Source organism: Grampus griseus (genome assembly GCF_964374135.1).
Source record: "Grampus griseus genome assembly, chromosome: 16".
NCBI classification, from domain to species: Eukaryota; Metazoa; Chordata; class Mammalia; order Artiodactyla; family Delphinidae; genus Grampus; species Grampus griseus.
In genome coordinates, this window is record NC_139010.1 from 75,216,265 (window position 1) to 75,238,497 (window position 22,233).

Here is a 22,233-nt window from a genome sequence, read left to right on the forward strand (position 1 = left end):
GTTTAGATTGCTGATATGGTGGATCTGTGCTGCCCCCATTTGTAGTCAGTCACCACATATGGCTGTGGAGCCTTTGAAATGGGACTAGTCTAAATTTTGGGTGTGGGGTTTTTCTGGAAACATTTATTCTCAGAATAATGCAAAAGCAGAGGTTGAGGCTACTGTTAGGAGGCTTCCCTCCCCTCCTCCATTACCTCCCTCTCCTCCCCGAATGCCCAAGAACTCAACATAATTCATCTAATTACTGTGAAGCGCTTCATTAAGTAGGATTAAAATATTGCAGATGTGGTGTTTCCACAGGGTGGTTCTTCGGTGCACCAGGTGGCCTGCTTGAGAAAGATGACAGCACATGTGGGAGATGTCTGTGGCCTGATGGCTGAACTTGGGGTTAAAGTCACACAGCCGGGCCACCCATTCCATTCGGTGCCTGGGGGTGACTCGTCAATGTCACTTACAAAGGCTTCTGCTGCCCTGTTGTAAAATATAAAATACTGTGCATTGGCTGTTCCAAAGACTTAGTTTAAGAAAGATTAAAATATCTGATTAATCATCTTTTAATACTGATTATATGTTGAAATGATATTTTGTATATAAAATTGTCTATAGCTCACATATTTGTATTGGATATTAATGTTCTTGCATCAAGTCCAAGGGGTTATCTGGGTTTATCATTTAGCAGTGTACTGTTTTTAAGAAATTGGGGCCATTTTAAATAAGAGTTTTCACTTACATTAATAATTGGCCTCCATGGGGAAATTAACTTTTTTCTTTTCTAATTTGTAGGAAGAGCAGCAAACCTCATGAAGACATCATTGGCATCAGATCTCAAAATCAAGGCTCTTTGGCCCAGGGAAAAAAATTTTTAATGAGCAAATTTTCATCTCTAAACCAAAAAGTGAAACAGACCAAATCCAATGTAAATATTGGCAATCTACGAAAGCTAGGAAACTTTACAAAACCTGAAATGAAAGTTAACTTTCTAAAACCAAACTTAAAAGTAAATCTTTGGAAGTCAGATAGTAGTCTTGAAACCATGGAAAACACTAGTGTGGTGGATAGTAAAGCCCAGGCAGAGTCAGATGGGGAAATGTCTTCAGATAATGACTCATACCACTCTGATGAATTCCTTACAAATTCTAAGTCTGATGAAGACAGGCAGCTAGCTAACTCTTTAGAGAATGTAGGGCCAGTAGACTATGTTCTTCCTAGTTGTGGTATTATTGCTTCAGTACCTCAATTAGGCAGTCGATCCCAGTCTATGAGCAGCACTGATATTAGCGTTCATGTTCCTTCAGAGGTTACTCTTGCTCATGAAAGTGGGCCTGGAAAAGGCTGTGAGTCTTCTCAGAAGAAAAGTCCTTCTGCTGACAACATACACACATTGACTGGCTTTGCCAAGCCCGTGGATATTTATTGCCACAGATTTGTTCACGATGCACAAAACAAAATGAGCCAGCTGTCAGAAACCAGGTCTGTTTCTCAGCAGGCTAGTGAGGAAGGAAATCACGTGACCAATCAAGTTTCTAACGAAGACACTCAATTTGAATCAGCGGAACAGATACCTTCTCGACCATCTCAGTTAGATGTGTCTTTTTCTGCAGCAGGCCCACAGCTTTTGTCAGTTGAACCAGTGCATTCGGTTGTATCTCAAAAGACCCCCGGCTCCGAATCTGGCACACTTGACCTCGAGAGAGGGCTTCACGTAACTCCTTCTCCTTCAGAGAGCTGTAGCAGCAGAGCAGTCTCTCCCTTTGCAAAGATTCGAAGTTCCATGGTCCAGGTTGCTACTATTACCCAAGCTGGATTAACCCAGGGGATAAGCTTTGCAGTGGCAAAGGTTCAGAAGAGCCCTGCAGAACCTGAAGGAGTTAATGAAGTCCAGCAGAATGAACTTAAAAATATGTTTACTCAATGCCAGACACGAATAATTCAGATTTAGTTTTTAGCCACACAGAATCCTGTGGCTTTTATTTAATCCAAAAAAAAAGGTGTCATATAACCTGTACTGTCTTTGAATCTAGGGATCACAAATTCTAATTACGTTTATTTTGGAAAGGTTTTAAAAGGAGCCAACCTGAGCAGATTTCCAAATTTGAGAGCTAGGACAGTGGAAGTGCATCACCCTAGAATGTAGACCTAAGTAGCTTATACACTACAGAGCAGTTTGTCTCTTTAAAAGTAATTCAGGAATAGATTACTTTGGGATGTAATAACCTGAACATTTTTTGGAGTTGGGTGGGTGGGGAGAATGTATGAAGTAGACACAAAGGGTGGACATGGATCCATTTAGGTGATTAGCATTTTTCGTAACTTGTTTTTCTGTTTGTCAGTTCATTTCTGTGTGTTTCCTCTACAAGGTAAATACTTAGTTTTTAGTGACTTCAAAGTGTTACTAGTATGGCAAAGCATTTTAATATAAAAACTGTTGGTTTAAGTTTTTAATGGCTTAACCATTCCCTATAAAGAGTTAATTGAGGGCTAATGGCGTTACAGTCAAGAAATGAATGCCCATTTGATGTTAATTTTCCCCACATTCTACTTAAATTTAAAATACTGCTACCTTGTACGCCCCAAAGTCTAGGAGCATTAAGACTTGTCAGTCATAAAACCTGAGCTGTCAGATGTGAACACCAGCACCTATTAATTTTGCTCTCTTTTCAGAAATGTTAAGAACGTATACATATTGGATACTGGTAATGTTTGAAAGAAGTCTTTCAAGTTGTAATTTTTTGCAGGGGGCAGTCCATAACATCCTGTGTAGTCGAGCACAACTACTGAAAGTTTAATCTGAAGCACAACTGTGCTAAAACTTTAGGTTTTATGACTGTAACCTTGACCACATGGAACCGGGGCCTTGTCTGTAAGCCTATACAGTAAGAAAGTTGCACACCTTATTCCAAACAAGTACTGGTTTGTCTGATATCTTTAGAGCCTTACTCTGTTGAAATGATTCTCAGCTAAACATTATGTCTGTTGTAACTTTGATATTTCCACTTTTGTTATTTATTAGTGGTATCTTTTTTGAAGTGTCAGATGTCGTGACTATTTAAAATAAAATATCATCATAATTTAAAGTGACAATGTCTATGAGAATTCCTTGAATAATATTTTGAAGATAAAGGTTTGATATTTTATGTCAGACTAAAGAATTTGGAAACAAGGTAAGTAAGTTTGCCATAACTGAACACTTGGTCCCAGCCTTTCTTAATACTTCACTCTTTTGAAGTGTTTTCATGACTTTAAAAATGATGAAATGGATCACAAACCATCAAATTTTAAAAACCAGACATCGAAACTGAATGCTTTTTTCTCTTACCACCTTTTCTTGAAACTATTAGATGTCCTACAACATGAGAGAAAATAAAGTCAAGGTCAGGTGATAAAAGTATGTGTTTTTAAGCTCCAAAGAAATTAGTTCCAAAGAGATTTTTGAAAACTAAAATTAAGGAATTAAAATTAAGTTAATTAAAATTAATTTTAAAACTAAAATTAAAACTAAAATTTAATCTCAATCAAGGTGATAATATATAGATGTCTGTTCAGTTTCCCGGTGCTTCAAATAGGATTAACATTGCATTAGAACAACAAACTTCACTGTCCAAGGAGAAAAGGATTTCTGAAGCCCAGAGTACTAATGTCTTACCTGAATGGGACTTCAGAGGGAGGACGCCGTGCTGCACCACCTCTCATACTGAAGTTTACGTCTGGTAATGGTTTTCCACACAGAAGATCACATGGGGTGAGTCTCATAATTCATGAAAAACAGCCCAAAGTACTAGTAATTTAGGAAGTTTTATTTATTTGAAAGGGTTTTCCTTTCAGGGGAACTTCTCTGTAAGACCAAGCAAATTATGTACTTCTCTTTGGTAAATTACAATTCACACTGGCACAATAAACACACAGTAGCTCATCTACTCTGTTGAATTTTATTCCCACAAATCCAGTTGAGCCTTTGTTTTATTTCTAAAAGTTTAAGGAAGGTCTAGTCTACCAGTTATAAAAATGAAAACCAGTTAGAATTCTAAATATAAACAGATTATTTACATTAGTTTATAAAAATAGATTTGAGTTTAGGAAAAGTTAAACAACTAGTAATTTTCACTTCAGTTCATGAGGCATAATAAACTCCTCCATTTTCAAGGCTGACCCTGTTTTCTTGGTTAGCAATGTCACTTTAGGCCTTGGGGGCCAGGGGGGTGCAGAATTTAAGTAATCATTTAACTGATCTCTAATGTTTCCGACTAAGTAAGTTACTAAGAGAAACTAATCTTTATATATAACCAGTGATAGCTTAAAAGTAGTGTTCTAACCTTTTCAAAGATTCTTGATGCCACTTATACTACTATACTGTATCAATTCGCTTTCTAGCTATGGATAATATTTTTATTCCTTTGAAAATTTGTATTAAAACTGTAATTTGTCTGGGGAAAACCTACCTACATACAGTTTTATCAGGGCATTCCTGGACTAGCAGATAATATTAGTTCATCTAATACATCTGGAACTAATTGATAAATTTATATAAAAAGTGCAAAATCCAATGTAATCACAGCAACTAAATGACATTTATTAAGGAAAAGAATTAAAAACCATTTTTTTCTAAAGAAGGCATTTTTTAAAAAGTTAAATAAAGTTTGTCCTCTTCCTATTTGGGCAAAACAACTTCACAGGGCAGACAGCATTCCCTTAAGCGAGTCCATAAAACAGTGGTTCCCAAATGCACTGGAGTGAAATGAGAAAAATAAGGACAATGTAGTGTTTTTTCAAAAAGCTACATTTATTCCATTTAAAGGACTATCTCTTGTTCTGAGATTGTCCTTTTATGAAGGAAAAAAGAGTGATAATACAGTGACTTCTTTCAGATTACTTGGCAAAATAAATTGGCAACTCTGTCAATCCCGACAATTTTTAGAAGTATTACTGGTCCATGAAACCCAAAACGTCTGGGAACCACTGCCATTTAAAGACTTGTTTTGCATGTTGTTAACAACTGTTAAATGGAAAAAAGCTGTGGTCAGATGTCTGGGAGATAATATTATAGAATTTCACATGATCATGTGAATTATGGCAAGTATGCTCCATTCCCCAAACTTGGACCACTGTACACATTCACACCCACTGTTCATTGGAAAGACATAAAAATCTGAAGTGAACAATTCCTCTGACTTTGGAATTGCAACCATTTTCTTCAAATGATGTTGATGTTAGCATTTCAACAGAGTCTGGCCTATGACTTAGCTGAAGCTACGGAAACTAAGGAAATGGTATAATCAGCAACATTATCAATATTAAACTTTTAATATCAAATACAATTTTGTACATTACTAATTTATATAATTATAAAACAAACTTCAAAAGCTCCGTAAAATCAGTAAGGAAAAAGCCCTTACTGAATATTATATAAACTTTAGATGTTACCAGGTGTGATTTCAGGAAAAGACATTGTTTTTTTCTTTTGATACAAATTATCTACAAAACAGTGTGGTATAAATGATATTTGAATTTTACAATAATGTGGCTACAATTCGCCCATTACTCTTTCATAGATGTCAGTACCTTCAAAGTTCATTTCCATTCACACATTTCTGCTGTTGAAGCCTGGTTCTTCTTAAAGACTCTAGCTGCTTTGCTCTTAGCCATCGTTCTCTTGACAGTGTTGTCTGACCAGCACTGAGAGACAGAAACCTGGTTTGAAATACAGAAACAAATTTAAGTCTAGACCTAGAATAATGACTATTTTTTTTTTAAGACCTACTGGTTTGTAAGTTTTTTTTAATACTGTTGTGGGAGACAAGACCATCTGGTAACTACAGAGCTCAACAACCAAGTTAGACTTCTACAAAGGAACACTTTGTCATATTTGGAGGGTGATTCCCTCTTTGAAGTGTGGAGAACAGGGAGCATGCCTGGTCCACTGAGGTGATCCCTGGCCACTGATTCCCTCTCAATGAGTCATTCCACAAGGGATTTTTAGAAGGAAGAAGTTCATTTCCATTTTTCTAAGTCTGCCTCAGTTACCCTAAGTAAGCAGATTTATCTACAGCTCAATGAAAAGGCAATCGTGGACATGTACACTCACCGAGCTACAATGAGCAACTGGTGGAGATCATCGGCAGTGATGCTCTGAGGATCGTTCTTGCGCATCTCCACAAAATCATCTTCAACTGCCTTTATCAAACAGTAAATGAACTTTAAAATTATTCCTTATGAGGAAACGACATTTGCATTTTGTAGGGAAAAGGAAGGTAACATGGTGCCTTGCCTGATGTGAAAATGAGGAAGTCACCCTGCATCTTAGACAAATGAGGTAATAATATGGGTAAAAGGACTGAAAACCAAACTTTACACATAAGTTATACCACTGAGGAAAGTACTCTAAACCAAGTAACAAAACTCAAGATTCATTTGAGAACACCAGGCAAACAGATAAAAGCCAGCAACGTGCATAGCAAACATGATGCCTTTAAACACAGGGAAGAGAGACGTCAGCAAAAATTGCCAAGTAAGGACCTCTGAAGATCCTCACCACCATTAAAGGGAACAAGAACACAGGCAAAAATGATCAAAATCAGCTTCTTCAAAACTCTACACATTAACCAGATGCTTGAAACAATTCGGGGAGCATTTTTTCAAGAAAGATAGGAAGAACAGTGAGCTTTGAGGCATTTAAATTTGCCCTATTCCTCTACCCACCTCCAAGCAGCCCTGAAAACAGCCAGCCTGGCAACCACTGGAGAGGGCTGTGGGGCTGGAGCTGTCAAAGCACCATTCCCAGAGAACTGTTATTATTTGACTGTCTGGTAGTTCCCAGGAAGAATCCATTTGCAAGCCTGTCTTTATTTAACCTGACTTGGCACTTGCCCACTGTGAGTAGCCTATTCCCCCAGAGAGTTTATCAAAAGCAATCAGAAGCAACTACTGATCATCTTAGCCATCCCAGACATTGGGTAACAGCTGGGGCAAACAGCAGGCTAACCAAAACCATTAAAAAGAAAATCTAGGGAATGAGAGAGATTGGTTCAGACGGCGGAGTAGATGGACATGTGCTCACTCCCTCTTGCGAGAACACCTGAATCACAACTAACTGCTGAACAATCATCGACAGGAAGACACTGGCACTCACCAAAAAAGATACCCCACATCCAAAGACAAAGGAGAAGCCACAGTGAGACGGCAGGAGGGGTGCAATCACAATAAAATCAAATCCCATAACCACTGGGTGGGTGACTCACAAACTGGAGAACAATTATACCACAGAAGTCCACCCACTGGAGTGAAGGTTCTGAGGCCCATGTCAGGCTTCCCAACCTGGGGGTTCGGGAATGGGAGGAGGAATTCCCAGAGAATCAGACTTTGAAGGCTAGAGGGGTTTGATTGCAGGACTTCGACAGGACTGGGAGAAACAGACTCCACTCTGGGGGGGAACACACAAAGTAGTGTGTGCATCAGGACCCAGGGGTAAGGAGCAGTGACCCCAGGGGAGACTGAACCAGACCTACCTGCTAGTGTTGGAGGGTCCTGTGCAGAGGCGGGGGGTGGCTGTGGCTCACCGTGAGGACAAGGACACTGGCAGCAGAAGTTCTGCGAAGTACTCCTTGGTGTGAGCCCTCCCAGAGTCTGCCATTAGCGCCACCAAAGAGCCCAGGTAGGCTCCAGTGCTGGGTCGCTTCAGGCCAAACAACCAACAGGGAGGGAACCCAGCCCCACCCATCAACAGACAAGCAGATTAAACTTTTACTGAGCTCTGCCCACCAGAGCAACAGCCAGCTCTACCCACCACCAGTCCCTCCCATAAGGAAACTTGCACAAGCCTCTTCGACAGCCTCATCCACCAGAGGGCAGACAGAAGAAGCAAGAAGAACTACAATCCTGCAGCCTGTGGAACAAAAACCACATTCACAGAAAGATAGACAAGATGAAAAGGCAGAGGGCTACGTACCAGATGAAGGAACAAGATAAAACCCCAGAAAAACAACTAAATGAAGCGGAGACAGGCAATGCTGCAGAAAAAGAATTCAGAATAATGACAGTAAAGATGATCGAGGACCTCAAAAAAAAATGGAGGAAAGATCGAGAAGATGCAAGAAGTGTTTAACAAAGACCTAGAAGAGTTAACAAACAAGCAGAGATGAACAATACGATAACTGAAATGAAAAACACACTAGAAGGAATCTATAGCAGAATAACTGAGGCAGAAGAACGGATAAGTGACCTGGAAGACAGAATGGCGGAAATCACTGCTGCGGAACAGAATAAAGAAAAAAGAATGAAAAGAAATGAAGGCAGCCTAAGAGACCTCTGGGAAACATTAAATGCAAAAACATTCGCATTATAGGGCATAGAGGGACCCTACCTCAATATAGTGGGCATAGAGGGACCCTACCTCAATATAATAAAGGCCATATATGACAAACCCACAGCAAACATCATTCTCAATGGTGAAAAACGGAAAGCATTTCCTCTAAGACCAGAAACAAGACAAGGATGTCCACTCTCACCACTATCATTCAACATAGTTTTGGAAGTCCTAGCCACGGCAATCAGAGAAGAAAAAGAAACAAAAGAAATACAAATTGATAAAGAAGAAGTAAAAGTGTCACTGTTTGCAGATGACATGATACTATACATAGAGAATCTTAAAAATGCCAGCAGGAAACTACTAGAGCTAATCAATGAATTTAGTAAAGTTGCAGGACACAAAATTAATGCACAGAAATCTCTTGCATTCCTATACACTAATGATGAAAAATCTGAAAAAGAAATTAAGGAAACACTCCCATTTACCACTGCAACAAAAAGAATAAAATACCTAGGAATAAACCTACCTACAGAGACAAAAGACCTGTATGCAGAAAACTACAAAACACTGCTGAAACAAATTAAAGATGCTACCAACAGATGGAGAGATATACCATGTTCTTGGATTGGAAGAATCAAATGTTGTGAAGATGACTATAGTACCCAAAGCCATCTACAGATTCAGTGCAATCCCTATCAAATTGCCAATGACATTTTTTACAGAACTAGAGAAAAAAATCTTAAAAGTTGCATGGAGACACAAAAGACCCCGAATAGCCAAAGCAGTCTTGAGGGAAAAAAAACAGAGCTGGAGGAATCAGACTCCCTGACTTCAGACTATACTACAAAGCTACAGTAATCAAGACAATACAGTACTGGCACAAAAATAGAAACATAGATCAATGGAACAGGATAGAAAGCCCAGAGACAAACCCACACACCTATGGTCAACTAATCTATGATAAAGGAGGCAAGGAGATACAATGGAGAAAAGACAGTCTCTTCAATAAGTGGTGCTGGGAAAACTGGACAGCTACATGTAAAAGAATGAAATTAGAACACTCCCTAATACCATACACAAAAATAAACTCAAAATGGATAAAAGACCTAAATCTAAGACTGGACACCATAAAACTCTTAGAGGAAAACATAGGAAGAACACTCTTTGACATAAATCACAGCAAGATCTTTTCTCATCCACCTCCTAGAGTAATGGAAGTAAAAACAAAAATAAACAAATGGGACCTAATGAAACTTAAAAGCTTTTGCACAGCAAAGGAAACTACAAACAAGACGAAAAGACAACCCTCAGAATGGGAGAAAATATTTGTAAACAAATCAACAGACAATGGATTAATCTCCAAAATATATAAACAGCTCATGCAGCTCAATATTAAAAAAACAAACCACCCAATCCAGAAATGGGCAGACAACCTAAACAGACATTTCTCCAAAGAAGACATACAGATGGCCAAGACGCACATAAAAAGCTGCTCAACATTACTAATTATTAGGGAAATGCAAATCAAAACTACAATGAGGTATCACCTCACACCAGTCAGAATGGGCATCATCAGAAAATCTACAAAGAAAAATGCTGGAGAGGGTGTGTAAAATAGGGAACCCTCTTGCACTGTTGGTGGGAATGCAAACTGATACAGCCAATATGGAGAACAGTATGGAGGTTTCTTAAAAAACTAAAAATAGAATTACCATATGACCCAGCAATCCCACGACTGGGCATATACCCAGAGAAAACCATAATTCAAAAAGACAAATGCACCCCAGTGTTGACTGCAGCACTATTTACAATAGCCAGGACATGGAAGCAACCTAAATGCCAATCCACAGACGAATGGATAAAGATGTGGTACATATATACAATGGAATATTACTCAGCCATAAAAAGGAAATAAATTGGGGCATCTGTAGAGACGTGGATGCATCTAGAGACTGTCATACAGAGTGAAGTAAGTCAGAAAGAGAAAAACAAATATTGTACATTAATGCATACATGTGGAACCTAGAAAATGGTACAGATGAACCGGTTTGCAGGGCAGAAATTCAGACACAGAAGTAGAGAACAGACGTATGGACACCAAGGGGGGAAAGTGGTGGGGTTGTGGTGTGATGAACTGGGAGATTGGGATTGACATATATATACTAATATATATAAAATGGATAACTAATAAGAACCTGCTATATAGGGCTTCCCTGGTGGCACAGTGGTTGAGAGTCGGCCTGCCGATGCAGGGGACATGGGTTCATGCCCTGGTCCAGGAAGATCCCACATGCCGCGGAGCGGCTGGGCCTGTGAGCCATGGCCGCTGAGCCTGCGCAGCCAGAGCCTGTGCTCCGCAACGGGAGAGGCCACAACAGTGAGAGGCCCGCGTAACACACACACACAAAAAAAACAAAAAACAAAGAACCTGCTGTATAAAAAAATAAAAAATTCAAAAGTCACTGTGGGAAAAAAAAACAACCACCAAACCAAAAAGAAAAAAAAAGAGAAAATCTGGGGAATGAGATATCTTTAAGGGGATCTGGAGGGGGAGGAATACACATATATATGTATATATACATATACACACATATGCATATATATGTATATATACATATACACACACACATATATATTCTTTTATACACATATACATATACACACCCACACACACACAAATATGTGTGTGTGTGGGTGTGTATATCTATCCCCAACCACCAGGAATTTAGAAGGTCACATGCATGCCCAGGGCTGGGCACATGCTCAGAAGATCTGAGCCTGAGTAGGCAGGCCATAAGCTCTCACCACTGAACAACCTTGAGGCTCTGTGCAAGTAGAAGGCAAAGGCTAGGGGGCAGCTGTAAACTGCATGGCTGAGTGTTAAAGGATTGCTCCAACATGGATACAGAGTCCCTTAGCTTAGACTGGGAGACTGCTTCCAGGCATCTAAGGAAATTAAATTTCTATCCAATCACTGCCCACTGAGCTAACCGAGCCAAGACTTCAGTGCCCACATACAACTAAGAATACAGACTTTTAAAAATCAGTTCAGAAAAGTCACTAAACAACAAAGAGCAACAACAACAAAACCCTGGGGGGGGCAGGTGGGGAGGGGGCAGAATCTGCCAGAGCAGAGTTGCCAAATTACATTATTTACAACACCTGGTTTGGGCTTCCCTGGTGGCGCAGTGGTTAAGAATCCGCCTGCCAATGCAGGGAATATGGGTTCGAGCCCTGGTCCGGGAAGATCCCCCATGCCGCGGAGCAACTAAGCCTGTGCGCCACAACTACTGAGCCTGTGTTCTAGAGCCCGCGAGCCACAACTACTGAAGCCCGCGCACCTAGAGCCCGTGCTCTGCAACAAGAGAACCCACCCAATGAGAAGCTTGTGCGCCACAACGAAGAGTAGCCCCCACTTGCCTCAACTAGAGAAAAGCCTGCACGCAGCAATAAAGACCCAACGCAGCCAAAGATAAATAACTAGATTAAAAAAATAAATCATCTATAAAAAAGCTGGTTTTCAATACAAAAAGTAGGAGAAATACAAAGAGACAAGAATGTGTAGCCCCCTTCATTGGAAAATAAGGCCTTGAGGAAACTTAAATATTGGAATTACTACACAAAGACTTTAAATTAGCTATTTTAAGTATATTCAAAGAACTAAAGGAAACCATGAATAAAGAACTTTAAGTATGAGAATGATGTCTCACCAAATAGAAAATACCAGTAAAGCGATAGGAATTATTTAAAAAGCAAACAAATTCTGAAGTTGAAAAATACAACTTAAATTAAAAATTCGCTTGAAAGGCAGAAGAAAGATTCAGCAAATCTGTAGACAGGCTGACCAAAATTATCTGGTCTGTGGAACAGAAAGCAAAAAGAATGAGGAAAACTGAACAGAGCCTCAAAGACCTGTGGGACACCATCAAATGTACCACATACATACATGGGAGTGCCACAGAGGAGAAAGGGGCAGAAAAAAACTTAAAGAAATAATGGTCAAAAACTTACCAAATGTCTTGAAAACTCCCCCCAAATGTGCATTAATCTGCACATCCAAGAAGCTCAATAAATTGCAAGTAGGATAAACTCAAAGAGATCCATATGTAGACACATTACAGCTAAACTGTCAAAAGCCAAAGAGAGAATCTTGAAAGGACAAGAGAAAAATGACTCATTGTGTACAAAGAACCCTCACTGGAAACTGACTTCTCCTCAGAAAATCCACTAGGCAGTTGGAGGACTTAAAAGTGCTGAAAGAACAAGCCTATGAACCAAGAATTCTACATCCAGCAATATTAGTCTCCAAAAATTAAGGAGAAATTAAGACATTCCCAGGTAAGCAAAAACTGAGAATGTGTCACAAGCAGAGCTCCCCCATAAAAAATACTGAGAAATACGAAAGAGAGTTCTCCAGGCTCAAGTGAAAGTAACTCGGATCCACGTGAAGATCACTGGTAAAGGTAACTACACAGGTAAATATAAAAGGTAGTATAAATGTCTTTAAAGACAACTGCATAAAGCAATAATTACAAATGTGTTGACAGACGTATCAGTGTATAAAGACGTAATGTGAATGATAATAAAGCACAAAGGAGCGGGAGAAGGAATGGAAGTATAAAGGAGCAAAGTTTTTGCATACTATTGTGCTTAAACTGGCATAATCCTAAATTAATCCCAGATTATCATAGTTAAGATGTTAGTGTAGCTCCCAGGGCAACTACTAAAGAAAAAAAATATGTCATAAAAGAAAAGGCATGGAAATTAAAATTGTACACTAGAAATATCTATTTCAAACACAAGAAGACAATAATGGAGGACTAGAGGAACAAAAAAGACATATGACACAGAAAACAAATAGCAAGATTACCTTACCAGTAATTACAATAAATGTAAATTGATTAAATATCCCAATTCAACACAGGGAAATCCTTTGTTTTAACCCAAACACACCTTGGTTATTTCATCAGATATGCTATAATCCAGGAACCTCAAAAGGGTCAGGTAAATGCGGAATTTATTCAGCACGGAAGGCAGCACCGCAGAGAGAAGGCTGTTCATGTACTCCTCCATGTTTGGTGGAATTAGCTGTGGCTGTAAGTGGATCTGGCAGTCTGCCTAAAATGAGAAACAGTACACATCATTTTCCAAGTTCCTAAATCAACCTAGAATTTCAGGGGGATGCATTATCTCTATCAGCCCCTAAGGGAATTAAATACAATTCATTATTAGGGGGAGGTCACTTTTTAATATTAATTTCTATGCACTGTAACTCAGCAATAATTACAGAAGTTAGCCTTTTCTTGGTTACTTATGTTTCCTCAATGGTATCAGTAAACATATAAAAAGATAGTGAATCTCTAAAAAGCAGCTAATTAAAATGTTATAGATGTTTCCTTAATCATGGAACATGTACTCTATTTCTTACTGAACTGCATTTCTAGAAACCACATATAGCAAATCACACTTTCCCACAGAAATTTACCACTGGGCCATTTCATTCTCATTCACAGGCAGTTTCTCATATATCAAGGGTGAACATCATTATACAGAGCAACTGTACGCCTTTTCAACAACTGGGCATACTTCTCATCATTAATGACTCAGACGTAAAAGCTCTCTTCATTAGTCACTGATGATTCACCAGAGCATTTCACGATAAAGCATAGAAATAATTACCAGGTGATTAGGAACATTTTAAAAGGAACTCTAAAATATTTCTCACGTAGGATTGGCAGAAAACAATGGAACAGAGGCAGCAAGAACAAAGGTCTGGATGTTAATCAGGCAATTTACAGACAGTTTCTACTTTCTCTCCCTACATGTGGGAGTTTTCTGCTGCCAAGAGTTTTCTTTGCTTGTCTTGTGATTTTCTTTACAGATACAAAGTTTTCATCCCAGAGAACAAAATAAGCAGTTCCCTCATTAATAATCGGCAGCCACAACTCTGAAACAAGTTTAACTTATTAATAATAAGCAGTACCAAGAAACAAAGCAAAAATATAGATATCTTTCCAATATAACCTCCGTCCATTTAAAAATGACCCTTCATTACCGGCAGGAGTGATCTCCCCTCCGAAGTAATAAAAACATTAATATTGCAGGGGAATTCCATCTGGTGGTAGCTGAAGTCATAATCCACCTTCTGCCAAGTTATTAGGTTGCTCAGGGCAGTCACATTATGAACACCTACAAAAACAAGGGAATAATTTTTCAGTAACTTGATTTTAATCACCTAACCAAATTAGTTTTGCTGACATTAATAATAAGACATGAGATTTCTACTGCTTTAAAAAAAAGTATATGAGGCACTGTTCAATCTTCTAAATGGTCATTAATTAATAGGCTTCACAGATAATATCTGTCAAGCTACACAAACATACTTCTGGAGCCAAGATTCCTCCCCCACCCACACCCAAATCTAATACCAAGCATCTGGTGTGCAATTAGATATAAAATAGTTCCCGATAAAAGTATGATTATTTTGTATGTGGCATCTTCACAGGGCTAAAATAATCTGGTAGAACCAAAATTATTTTTATACAGAGATAAGGTTACTGAATTTTACTGAATTTATACTCACCTTTGCCTTAATTCTACCCAGTCTACACTATTTTTTCTATTTTTACCTCTTGAACTTACACCAGCAAAGTGTCTTAATTCTCATTTGAGCACAGATAAAGCAATCTGCTTTCTTGTAATTTTATAACATGTTCCATAACTGAGGTTAGTGCAAGCCATCTGATCTACTAAATATTTTTTCAGAGATTCTTTGAAAAAAAAATTTTTAAATCACATTGGCTGGTAGAAAATGTTTTATTAGATCTTTTCTACAACTTTTCTTTTGAGGTAATATAGGACTAAAGGCAAAACCTCCTCCCTTTTCAGCCTTTAAAAAGCTACCTCCTACTTGGTGTATTATCATACTATTTTCAAACTATCACAAAACATAGTTGATGTACACAACTTATTTGTTAATGATATATGCTTTAACCAAATTCACAGAGCAAGCCTTTGTCTTAAGTACTTGTGAAGTGTGAATTTGTCTTTGTTCAGTTATTCCTTAGAAGATCATTACCACGCCTGGCTTTGCTGGGAGTTAGAAATGGAAGGACAACGTCCGTGCACACACCTGGCGTGTCCAGCTGCCCCTGTTCCAGAAGAGTTTCATCAATTACAAGAGAAGTATTGCTGGGCAGCTGGAGGAGCCCGCTGACCAAGCGATTGGCTGTGTAGTCTTTGTGGGGAATGAATTTCAAGTGGTTCATGTTCGCTATGGTCATCTGCAGATGAAAAGACTGCAAAGAGAAATTTTTTTAATGATCAAGGAACTAAGTTTCCCTCTTTTAAGAAAACATATATTTGGAGTTAAACACTACATTTTATAATGGAAAGAAAGAGCTTATTATTTCTAAGGGAGTAAGCAGTCTCATGGTTTCCTGAGCTCTTAGAAACAAAAATTTCTCCATCATAATAATTTCTGATTCTATGAGCTGCTTTATTTTCAGCCGTCTTGTTCAGTATTCTTGAAGAATATTTTTTATTTTACCAGTGAACCAGAAACAAATGATAGACAACTGATATATATATCAAATATTCAGAGGCTTAACTTCTTTAACTGACCACAGGCTAACAAAACAGAAAATAAAATGTTTATTTACACATCAAGACAGAGAGAGAAAAGCTTAATTTTCCTCTGTGCTCCCTGAATTAAAATCATATTCATCAGTAAAGGCAAACATACAGTAGAAGTAGGAAATCATCCATACACAAATACGATATCTAAATCAGTAATCGTGAGAGGAGAGGACAAACACCAAACTATATTGCCCAAGGTGATCTACAAATTCAATGCAATCCCTATCAAATTACCAATGGCGTTTTTTGTTTTTGTTTTTGTTTTTTTGCGGTACACAGGCCTCTCACTGTTGTGGCCTCTCCCGTTGCGGAGCACAGGCTCCGGACGCGCAGGCTCAGCGGCCATGGCTCACGGGCCCTAGCCACTCCGCGGCATGTGGGATCTTCCCAGACCCGGGCACGAACTGAACCTGTGTCCCCTGCATCGGCAGGCAGACTCTCAACCCACTGCGCCACCAGGGAAGCCCCCAATGGCATTTTCTATAGAACTAGAAAAAAAAATTTTTAGTTTGTATGGAAACACAAAAGACCCCAAATAGCCAAAGCAATCTTGAGAAAGAAAAACGGAGCTGGAGGAATCAGGCTCCCTGACTTCAGACTATACTACAAAGCTACAGTCATCAAAACAGTATGGTACTAGCACAAAACAAAAATATAGATCAATGGAACAGAACAGAAAGCCCAGAAATAAATCCACACACATATGGTCAATTAATCTACAACAAAGGAGGCAAGAATATACCATGAAGAAATGACAGTCTCTTCAATAAGTGTTGCTGGGAAAACTGGACAGCCACACGTAAAAGAATGAATTAGAACAGTCTCTAACACCATATAAAAAAATAAACTCAGAATGGATTAAAGACCTAAATGTAAGACTGGATACCATAAAACTCCTAGAGGAAAACATAGGCAGAGCACTCTGACATAAATGGCAGCAATATCTTTTTGGATCTATCTCCTAGAGTAATGGAAATAAAAACAAAAATAAACAAATGGGACCTAATTAAACTTAAAAGCTTTTGCACAACAAAGGAAACCATAAACTAAATGAAAAGAAAACCTACAGAATGGGAGAAAATATTTGCAAATTATGCAACTGACAAGGGCTTAATTTCCAAAATATACAAACAGCTCATACAGCTCAGTATCAAAATAACAAACCCAATCAAGAAGTGGGCACAGGGCTTCCCTGGTGGCGCAGTGGTTGAGTGTCCGCCTGCCGATGCAGGGGACACGGGTTTGTGCCCCAGTCCGGGAGGATCCCACATGCCACAGAGCGGCTGGGCCCGTGAGCCATGGCCGCTGAGCCTGCGTGTCCGGAGCCTGTGCTCCACAATGGGAGAGGCCACAACAGTGAGAGGCCCGCGTACCGCAAAAAAAAAAAAAAAAAAGTGGGCACAGACCTAAGTAGGCATTTCTCCAGAGACGACATACACATGGCCAAAAGGCACATGAAAAGATGCTCAACATTGCTATTAGAGAAATGCAGATCAAAACTACAATGAGATATCACTCACACTGGTCAGAATGGCCATCATCAAAAAGTCTACAAATAATAAATGCTGGAGAGGGTGTGGAGAAAAGGGAATCCTCCTACACTGTTGGTGGGAATGTAAGTTGGTGCAGCCTCTATGGAAAACAGTATGGAGTTTCCTCAGAAAACTAAAAATAGAATTACTAAAGGATCCAGCAATCCCACTCCTGGGCATACAAACAAAACTCTAAACCAAAAAGATACATGCACCCCTTTGTTCATAGCAGCACTATTCACAATAGCCAAGACATGGAAACAACCTAAATGTCCATCAACAGATGAATGGATAAAGAAGATGTGGTACATATATACAATGGAATACTCAGCCATAAAATCCAATGAAATAATGGCATTTGCAGCAACATGGATGGATCTAGAGATTATCATACTAAGTAAAGTAAGCCAGACAGAGAAAGACAAATATCGTATGATATCACTTACATGTGGAATCTTAAAAAAAAAAAAAAAAAAAAGATACAAATGAACTTATATACAAAACAGAAATAGACCCACAGACACAGAAAACAAACTTATGGTTACCAAAGGGGAAAGGGCTGAGGGGTGGGGGGATAAATTAGGAGTTTGGGATTAACATAATACACTACTGCATATAAAACAGATAACCAACAGGGACCTACTATATAGCACAAGGAAGTATACTCAATATTCTGTAATAACCTATATGAGAAAAGAATCTGAGAAAAAAATAGATATATATGTGTAACTGAATCACTCTGCTGTACACCTGAAACTAACACAACACTGTAAATCAACTGTACTTCAATTTTTAAAAAATCTGTGAATCACTATATTGTACACCTGTAACTTATATAATATTATATATCAACTATACTTCCATTTTAAAAATTTTTAATAAATTTTGAAAATAAAATAAAACTATATTCATTCAGCATAGACAGCTGCAGACCTCTAAACAAATTGCTCCAAGGAGGCCTGAGGTGTGGAGGACTCCACACTGTCATCAGCGCTGTGGGTCTCGGAACCTGCTCTACCCGGGAGAGCCACCTCCTCACCCAGTCTCAGCAGCAGAAAATCAGTTAAGTCCACCTGCACCTCCCTCCGTCTTCCTGAGCCCACCACCCAGTGCCCTCTGCACCCTGCGTTGTACTCCAATCTAAGATCACTCTGGACCATAAAGAAGTATGTGTGGTACGGGTGGAGACTAGGGTGGGGAAGGATGTCAAGGAAGAGAGAAGATGTATTTTCAAAATGCAGAGGATTTTTGTACTTTGGCTCAGTAATTCGAAGAAAGCGGGGGGGGGGGAGGGGTGTCATATTATAGATACAAGGAAATGACCCCGAAAGAAACAGAGTCTGTCGAAACAAAAGGTGGCATAGAGCAGGGTGCAGCTCCATATAAGCAAAAGTAGGTCACTCACACTTACTGCTACGAAAACTAAATAAGATATTAAAAAGGCAAGTGTTTAGAAAAAGTTCAGTGCTAGCTAAACACAAACATAAGAGTAATATAAGGGAGTGGGATATGGTAAAAATGAAACAGTAAAACAAACCACTACAAAGTGATGTAGAATAAAAAGAACAAAAAGGAAATACCTTACCATGCAAGAATCCTGAGTACTTTCCTCATATCACTTTCATACTTAAAAATATAATTCACGTCCCAAGTATGTGCTACTTAAATCTTGGCCTCAAGCTTTGAGTGGCCCTAGGCTGCCACTCAGACCCCACGTCCTACGCTCCTCCCCAGCACTCATTCCATGGCAGTACACCGGCCCCTCAGGCTGGCGTTCCTCAACATGCCCAGCACGCTGCGCTCGGACCCTGAACTTGTTCTCTGCACAGGACAGACACTTTCCCCAACACGGCCCTGTGTCTTGATCCTGGGTTTGCATCAAGTCTCTCCCTGAACTCCACCCTGGAGAGGGCTTCCCCGACACGCGGTACATGTCAGCAACTCCACCCTGGCCTACCCCCAGCACTCCCTATCCCCTTCCCCTGGGCCTTTACTGTTCTCCATGGCACTTCAGTGACATACTATATATGTTATTTATTATTTGTTGGTCTTCCACCACCAACAAAGAGTGGTCCAGGGCACTCCCAGGGAGTTGCTGAAACCCTTTTATGGGGTCCATGAGGTCAAAATCACACATGGATAAAAGATCCATTCAATGTGCAAGACAGACCAATGAATTTACGATAGCAGAGTATAAAAAGTTCATTGATGAGATTACAGATTTCACACAACTCCTTGAAGAAAATGCCATATGGACAGTTTTGGTCTAGTATCAGAAGAATATCTACAGTTATCTGAAAATGCCATTAAAAGTCCTTCCTTTGCCAACTACTTTTTCATCTGTGTAAGGCCAACATTCCTTCATATACTTCAGTCAAAACATCATGTTACAATAGACTGAATGCAGGAACAGATATGACAATCCAGCTGTCTTCTATTAATCCAGATATTACAGAGACTGGCAAAAATTTAAAACAATGTCACTTTTATCACTAATATTATTTTGTTTGGAAAAATAGCTATTTTTTACAAAAATATTTTACTTTTGCTCATATGTAACTGATTTATTTTCAATGAATATTTTAATATGTCTTTAGTTTTAACTTCTAATATGGTAAATTGATAATAAAAACCCAAACAACATCTCTTTAAGTTCTCAATAATTTTTTAACAGTGTAAAGTGAGTCAAGGAGAGTGAGAAATGTTGGTCTATTTAGTCCAATGCTGTTTATTAAGAGTCCAGAAGACACTCAATAAACACTGGTTAAATGAATGATCTGTTTCAACCTCTTAAATTTCCAAAGAAGTGATCGGCATTGCCAGTCACACAACTAATCAGAAGCTATTCTCCTGTCCCCAAGATCTTAATACCACACAAACACTGCGTTCCAGATGTCCTGGCAAATAAAGGTAGCTTGACTTTCCAAACAGGAATTAAAACTGGGGTAGGAGAGATCAAGTTATTACCTCAACTAAAAGAATTATGCTCCTATAATTTAGAGTTTACTTAGATTTACGATTTTAAAGCACACAAAGGATACCAAATTGTACAAACAAACTGGCATCAACGGAGAGTACAATGTTAAGGGAGTTACTACAGTTGTGTTGTTACTTGAAGAGACCTGTGCTAAGGCAATAAAGGAAACGTGAAATGTTTAGGAGTTAGTACATTTTAAATTATGAAACTAGGCAGGCTTTGTTTCCCCTTAATGAGGTCTGTTAACATCTCAAAGTTAAATGTTTGGGTTGAATGAAAGACAATTAGATGGACTTTTAAAGTGTACTTAAGCTTATAATACGTATTTATATTGATCTTACTGCTGGAACTAGATGTTGAATAATTCGATATAAGTGTTCGGTGAAGGTACTATTCCGTGGACACCCACTCAAGTTAACCGTAAATTTTCCTAGTGGAAGAACATCTCTTCTTGTATATCTAGAAAAAAAAAGATATCAACCAATAAGATACTCACATGATTTCCTGATCTCCATCAAAAAGCAAACGAAGAAAAATTAGCTTAATACTGTCATTAAAATTAAAGCAGATTATTCTGATCAGTTGTTTTTTTAAGCAGAAACAACAATAAAAATAATAGCCAATATTTAAGTGCTGGGCATGTGCCAGGTACTGTTCTAAGTACTTAAATGCTTTCTCATTTAATTCCCAAACACTCTGAGGTAGGTATTATTGTTTTCATTTTACAGATGAGAAACCTGAGATACAGAAATTTTAAGAAACATGCCCACGTTCACGTATCCAGGAAGTGACAGAGCTGAATTTGAACCCAGGTAGTTTGGTTCCAGAGTCTATGCTCTCAACCATCATGTACTACTGTCTCAAATCCTACCTGAGGAAAGATTTATAGTACAAAGATGTTTACTGGAGGATTATTTAAACAGAGAAAAAGTAGGAAAACCTAACATTTAGGGAAAAAGTACAACTGTCTATAATGAAATACTGCACAGCCATTAAGAGGTTCAAGAAGAATTATGATAGGAAACGCTTAACATAAATGATAAAAGCAAGATAATGATCTGTTTAGAGTATAACTGAGATCTAAGTAGGGATGGATACATATGTAAACAAAAAAAAGATGATATGAACAGGTACCAAGATCTGTTAACTGAGATCATCTTTAAGTGGTGAGATTACAGACAATTTCAATTTTCTTCTTTATGCTCTTGGAACTTGTTGAAGGCACACATGTTATTTTGAAATCAGAAAACAAAGAGCTGTAGTGAAGTGAAAGGGAGAGGGGCACATGTCCACATACAAGTGAGATGTACACCAAATGGACCTCACAGAGCCTTGGGATGTATAAATAGAGAATTCAGAATGCACAAAGGATAAAACAACTCATTTTACTCATTGGCCAGGTTCTTTATCTGATTTTTGCTCTTAAATTTAAGAAGATACAATCAAAATGCTACATGTGACACTGAGAAAAGTGAAAAAGGAATTTCTGTGATTTGGTGTAACACCTGTTACACTAAATAAATAACCATCTGGTGATGAAGCCTGATAAAAACAGAAACTTTTCTGTTCTTTTCCCCTCTCAACAAAACACCAAACTCCCTTAATTCCCACCAAGAACAGAGCACTTACACTGTAGAAATGAGATGTAATATAAGATATTCAGCAGCCAAACTGTCTCCCAAAAGGGCGTGAGTGAGGAACCCCAGCAGTTCTGCTCTGACTGGAGACAATTCAGACATGAAACTAGAAACAACTGGAGAGAGAAAGGAGACCAGATTCAGAACACA

The 22,233-nt window shown here is 38.7% G+C and overlaps 2 protein-coding genes across 7 annotated transcripts in view; one reads left to right on the forward strand and one right to left on the reverse strand.

The window, feature by feature from the left end:
* INPP5F (inositol polyphosphate-5-phosphatase F) overlaps nt 1-3,067 on the forward strand; it is a 92,599-nt gene extending 89,532 nt beyond the window's left edge. For 3 of the 5 annotated variants that reach the window (XM_082673775.1, XM_082673776.1, XM_082673777.1), the window contains one exon: nt 784-3,067. In XM_082673775.1, the coding sequence (XP_082529901.1) occupies nt 784-1,939 (1,156 nt within the window). In that variant the 3' untranslated portion in view covers nt 1,940-3,067. Of the gene's footprint in view, nt 1-283; nt 638-783 lie in introns of those variants that run through there. The other 2 variants (XM_082673778.1, XM_082673779.1) reach the window with 2 other exon arrangements.
* A 712-nt stretch (nt 3,068-3,779) lies between these two features.
* The window catches only part of MCMBP (minichromosome maintenance complex binding protein), a gene marked incomplete at its 5' end in the record, with an annotated part of 66,359 nt that continues 47,905 nt past the window's right edge, over nt 3,780-22,233 (reverse strand). For both annotated transcript variants that reach the window (XM_082673350.1, XM_082673349.1), the window contains 7 exons: nt 3,780-5,685; nt 6,080-6,168; nt 13,253-13,417; nt 14,355-14,488; nt 15,432-15,597; nt 20,788-20,905; nt 22,076-22,199. In XM_082673350.1, coding sequence (XP_082529476.1) covers nt 5,559-5,685; nt 6,080-6,168; nt 13,253-13,417; nt 14,355-14,488; nt 15,432-15,597; nt 20,788-20,905; nt 22,076-22,199 — 923 coding nt within the window. In that variant the 3' untranslated portion in view covers nt 3,780-5,558. The remainder of the gene's footprint in view (nt 5,686-6,079; nt 6,169-13,252; nt 13,418-14,354; nt 14,489-15,431; nt 15,598-20,787; nt 20,906-22,075; nt 22,200-22,233) is intronic.